This window comes from Protobothrops mucrosquamatus, unplaced genomic scaffold (genome assembly GCF_001527695.2).
Source record: "Protobothrops mucrosquamatus isolate PMUCROS unplaced genomic scaffold, P.Mucros_1.0 scaffold1668, whole genome shotgun sequence".
Taxonomy (NCBI): domain Eukaryota; kingdom Metazoa; phylum Chordata; class Lepidosauria; order Squamata; family Viperidae; genus Protobothrops; species Protobothrops mucrosquamatus.
The window spans coordinates 170,563-176,562 of NW_015387825.1; the positions used below are offsets into that span (position 1 = coordinate 170,563).

At 39.8% G+C, this 6,000-nt stretch overlaps 1 protein-coding gene across 1 annotated transcript in view; it reads left to right on the top strand.

Annotated features, from left to right (window-relative positions):
- The window catches only part of LOC107293600 (plexin-A1-like), a 164,093-nt gene that overhangs the window by 133,890 nt on the left and 24,203 nt on the right, over nucleotides 1-6,000 (top strand). The window contains exon 3 of the mRNA XM_015822755.1: nucleotides 4,482-4,622. Within this exon, the coding sequence (XP_015678241.1) occupies nucleotides 4,482-4,622 (141 nt within the window). The remainder of the gene's footprint in view (nucleotides 1-4,481; nucleotides 4,623-6,000) is intronic.

Below are 6,000 nucleotides of genomic sequence, written 5' to 3' on the forward strand. Positions count from 1 at the left end.
AAGGCTTTCTTTGAATGGGAGACAATCTCAGTATGCCCAGATGTTAGTAATGTTGATTACTAATGGAGATATTGTAGTAACTTTAAATACTGGCCTGTTGGTAAAGCTTTAAAGTATTCAAAGAGAAATAATTAACCAGTAGGTGGTTACAGTTTTTAGTAATGACTTATATTTGCTAAACAGGAGAAAGAGCCCAGCCTGGAAGATTAATAAAAGGATGTATTTAAACAGCTTATCCCTGCCTTTACTTTGGTGTGTGAAACTGGATCATAACTTTCTTTCATTGTTTCGACATCTTTAGAATATATAGCAGAAATGGGAGGAGGCCAGGTTTTTACTCCCTACACAGTACGTAGTATAATGTCTAGTGAAAAATGAAGGTATGTCTGCCTTGCACATTTTCCGTTTAACCTGACATTAAAGGGATTGGAATCAGCTAAATGGATTGCAATGATAAGCTGAAGCAAGAAAGAACGAATCCATAGGAAGTGGGGGGGAAGACACTCGGCAGCAAAGAATTTAAAAGGGAATGTAGAGTATGGGAGGGGAGAGAGAGAGATAGGGAGGGAGATAATGGTCATCAGATCCAGCTATGGAGTGAGGGAAGTTTCAGACTAGCAATTTCAGGGAACGTGTTGGGATGAGGAATTGGCAGCTGCAGACAAACATTCCCGGAGTTACTAGGTATTAGCTGAACAGCTGTCAGGCTGTGTGCGAAGGCTTCTCACAATCACACCTGCATTCCTGGACACCTTCACTATGAGCCCAAGCCCTATTCACTGTAGGGGACCATCCTCTTTATATCCCTGCCGCTGCTGATCTATCTTCTTTCACTCTGGGGCGTCTCTCTTAATCAAATACATTTGTTTTGTAAAACTGACTAAAAATAATCCTGGGCTGGTATGTGCTGGATGTTGGCAGTGAATCAAAGGCTCTGCTCTAATTAAGCAGGCCCTGGTTTGTTTGTGAGCTGCATATATTTCCATGCTAATCAGCCACACGCCAGGATCCTGCCTTCTAAGCCTCACTTCCTTTGCCTGATTGGAAACTATGCAAATGGACGGAGGGAGTCTATTTATTGCAATTGAGGAATGAGACTGCAACCCATTTTGTGGGGCTTTATTGGAGTGGGAGGGGCAGTGCTTTGGCTGGGGTTGCAAAGATAATGGGTAGTCCAGTGATTCAGTCCAATTATTTACAGTTACATAAAGGGTATCAATTACTCCTTTGTCATGAAATACTTTTTTAGTCAAACGTTCTGCTCAAAGCCGCTTAGATTTGTTGACCAAGTATTACTACTGCTATTCATAGGAAATAGAATTAAGAACGTAAACAACATGAATCAAACACAAGGCTTGTCTAGTCCTAGGTTATATTTCTTACAGTTGCCAACCATATAAGAAATCCAAAAAGGGAGCATGATCACGGTTGTATCCTCCTGCTTATATATTTCCGACCAGTGGTATAAAAGAGCATTTTGCATCTTAATTGGGGCAGCATAAAAGCATTTTGATAAGTAGCCATTATGGACCATATCCCCTACAAATCTGTTTTGTTCTCTTTTAAAACCCTTAAATGAATAGAGATCACTTATAACTTTGGGGAAGCAAAATTGTTCATTGTATAAAGAAATGTTTTCTTTCGTTTGTTCTGAACTTTTCAACTTTCAACTTCGTTACATGACCCCAGATTCTAGTATGTGAATGAGTGGAGTGATAATTTTCAGGTGACCATCCATTCTGAATGTATAGGTGTGGCACCAATTTTTGGGACTATATACAGTTTAAATGGTCATTTGAATTAGTACAGGTAGTCCTTGACTTACGACACAATTGAGCCCAAAATTTCTGTTAACTGAGACATTTGTTAAGTGAGCTTTCCCCCATTTTACGACCTCTCTTGCCACAGTTGTCAATCACTTCAGTGGTTAAGTTAGTAACAAGGTTGTTAAGTGAATCTGGCTTCCCCATTGACTTTGCTTGTCATAAGGTCGTGAAAAGTGGTCACATGATCCTGGGACACTGCAACCATCATAAAGATGAGTCAGTTGCCAAGCAACTGAACTTTAATTGTGTGACCTGTGGGGGATGCTGCAAGGGTTGTAAGTGTGAAAAACGGTTGTAAGTCACTCCTTTCAGTGCTGTTGTAACTTCGAACGGTCACTAAGTGAACTGTTGTAAGTTGAAGATTCCCTGTACACCATCTTTGTAGGGCCAAAAGACGATTGAATCCAGATTTCAGGTGAGATGGAATAAGGTTATTAACCATTTCTTCCACGATCCAGGTTTTGCAAATTGGCTTCCAGGTGTTTTAATTGCAGAAGGAGAAAAAAATACTTCCAGTGCAAATATATAAAGAGAAGCATGATGAGCATCTTGATGACAGCTGAATGAAGAGAATTAACCTAGATATATATTCTGTCCCTATTATGGGTTGAATAGGATCTTATAATGCCTTTTAATGCCGTTATTTCCTCTGTGGTGAAAGCAAATCTTTTTGGATAAGATTTATTGTCATTATTATTAATGGGATTAGAGCATTTGCTATATCCCTGCTGTGCCAGGAACAAATATGCTGATTGACCCTCACTCCTTTTATGAAGTATAACTTCTAATAGAATACATGGGCCCTTGATTGTAATACTGAAGTGGTGATGAAATTTGTCTTCATTCTCTTGGCACTCATTATGCGGCCTCTTTGCATAGATACTTGCATGGGTTGTTAGTGCTTAGGTGCTTCACCTTCTTGATAGCTGGAGAGCCTTTCAAGAGCAATGCAACTATTAGGCTATTGAAAAGTTCATTGAGTAAGGGAAGCTGGCTAAAACAAAGCATATATAATTCATTATTTTTTTAAAAAAGGAAGATGATTAATTCCAGTAATGATTCCAGCAAATGTACGAGATGGTAAATGCTGAGAGGTGGTAATTGTATGATTGCTGTGGCAAAGAAGATAGGCTACACTGACAGGCAAAGGAAAAAGAGTCTTTATCCATGAGAGGCAAATCCTATTGCTGGAAGTGCACTATTTCTGAGGCTACCCCAAGAGAGGCTGAAGTTCACAGTAGCTACCATTCTTCCTCCATCCAATTCAACCTGTAGATAAATTGATAATGGAAAACTTGCCCTAATTAAAATATTTTTATATTTTCTACATGGTGATGGTCAGTAATGCTCAACATACCTCTTACCGGCACTTTCTCTGGAGATACTAATATACATTATCCAGTAATTGCCTGCTTCATTTTTTCAAATTTATTATTTTAACTGTAGTGCACTCGGAGTTCATAATAATGGCAAAGTGGTATACAAATACATCAAATAAATCTTAAATGAAAAGCAAATGGAAATAATTGTTTTTATTGTGAAAGACATAAAAGTGATAACTCGGATAAAGTCCCAAAGGTGCTTTTTTCATGAGGCAGCTTGGATTTCCTTGTTTCTCTTTGAAGACATTTTGCTTCTCATCCAAGAAACTTCTTTAGCTCTGACTGGCTGGTGGAGAATGGCAGGTTTTATACTCCTTGCAGATAGATGTTCATTTGTATTCTTTTAGAGAGTCGTTGAGGCCACCTGGAGGCTTATCTGTGTCGTCAGGGTCACCTGAATAGCGCAAATGGGTGTGGAGCCTTCTTGGAACTGCTGAAAGGACTATGTGGTAGACTGGAGATAGATGTCATATCCCTGCCCCTCTGTTGAGAGAGGGCTGTTCAATTTTGACATGGATGGCCTCTTTAACCTCTCTTTCAAACTAGCGGTCCTCTCTGTTCAGAATGTGGACTTTGCTGTCTTCGAAAGAGTGGCTTTTGTCTTTTAAATACAGATGGACTGCTGAATCTTGTCCTGATGGGCTTGTTCTCCTATGTTGTGTCATGGTTGTTATGTTTCCTCAGTGTACAGATCCGCACATGGCTCATTGCTTAACAATGTTATGCTTAACAATGTTAGTGTGGACTAGGAACTCCATCACTAAGCAGCATGGTTGTATATAGTACAACAACACTGATTGTACTGATTGATGCTGGTAGTTGCACCAGTCCCATTTGCTGCTATTATGTGAATTCTATGTGGCTGCATCATTCCATGGTCACATGATTGCTATTTGTGACTTCCTGCTGGCTTCCTCATTGACCTTGCTTGTTAAAAGTCAGCCATGAACATTGCAAATGGCGATCACGTGACCACAGACATTGCAGCTGTTGCAATGGTGAGCCAGTTGACATTGCCAAGTGCTGATTGTGATGATGTAACTGTGGGAATGCTATAGTAGCTGCAACTACCAGGATTGGTCATTAGTTCCCCTCATTCAGTGTCATGGTAACTTTGAACAGTTGTGAACTTAGTGTCGTTCAACCAGGACCACCTGTACTTGTATAGAACTGGAACATTGTGTCTATGGAACCTAATAAATATAACTCAACTTAATTTTGCAAAAAATTGTACCAGTTTTCATGCTTCTTACACGTTCATTGTTTCTTTCAGATCTTGGTTGATCCTACCAGTCCCATTGGACATTCAGCTTTGCAATATGAAAATGTGGTAGCCCATGATGGCAGTCCAATTTTGCGGGATTTAGTGCTGAGCCCTGATCTGCAATATCTTTATGCCATGAGTGAGAAACAGGTAAGAATCTAAATTTGTATTACATTTCATTTGCATAAAGCCAACCCTAGGGAACCCATAACCAGATGATTAGAGGTTTTTTTAAAAAAAATATTTGCTGCAAATGGAACATTTCTCAAGCACAGTGCATTAAATTAGGGCATGGTTGTAAGACTCTTAGATGAATTGAACAAAAAAAGTATGGACTGATGACATAGATCATTGGAATAAAAGTATTTGAATGACAGACAGGATGGCTCTCTTAAGAGATGGTTTAAAAAAATGAGCAGTTTTAAGAGTACCATATGATAGCTAATATGAATTGACTCAGTAAATTTTACTTTTAGCAAGCTCTACACATGGACAAAATCAGTCTAATGCAGAATCAGCTTGCGGTTTTCGATATCATCAATCTGAATCGGCCTGGAGGATTAGGGGTGGCCAGCACAGTCTTTTGCTACTCGCCTCCTTTCTACAGAGTGAATTCCAGTCAGTGGGGATTCAACATCTACATGAGGCTACTGGGAGATCTCATCCATTGCCACAGGGGGAGGTATCATCAGTATGTTGTTGATAATATATCTCTGCTCCTGGTGTGTTAAGCAATGCTGTGAACATTGTAGCCCAGTGCCTGGAAGATGGGGGAGTCTGAAAAGGGGATGATAACAGCTGCAATTCTGGCAAGACTGAGTGGCTCGGGAGGCATGCTTGTTGTAAGATTATACCATCTTTGGTGTTGAAATCCTCCTGTACTCAGAACTCCTGCTCAAAGAGCAAGTAACGGTCATAGTTAGGAGGCCTTTACATAGCTTTGTGTTGTGCACCAATTGAGCCTGTTTCTAGCTCTGCTCACAGACAGAACAGCTCTGTGAGAAGCACTTGTTACCATTTTGCTTCCGGGTCCAATTCATGTTGCTGATTTTAATCTTTAAAGACCTTCATGGCATGGGATGGATTATCTGAGGGACTGTCTCCTTTTAATTATATCTGTCTGGCAGAAGAGAAATGCTGTGGGTTCCAACTACCAGGGAATTTGGCGGGTCCCAAGCAGTGGGCCTTTTCTGCTGTGGCACTTACTTAATGGGACATTCTCCCCCCCCAAAGTGAGGTTAGGTCCATCTGTATTTGGGGTCCCAGGGGACCAATGAAATTCTTAAGATAGTTCCATTATTGTGGTTGACATTCAATCCTATGCCTTGTGTTTTTTATATTTTAATAATGACTGTTTTCATACATTTGTTGTTTTAATTAATTGTTCTAACCTGTCCAGAACATTTTTGTCAAATGGACAGCCATATAAATTTAATAAAATAAATGAATAAAAGGCACATCGCAATCAACTATGAAATGCCTTCTGCTTATGGATCTAATGGCTGGCAGTTACTACAAAAATTTATTT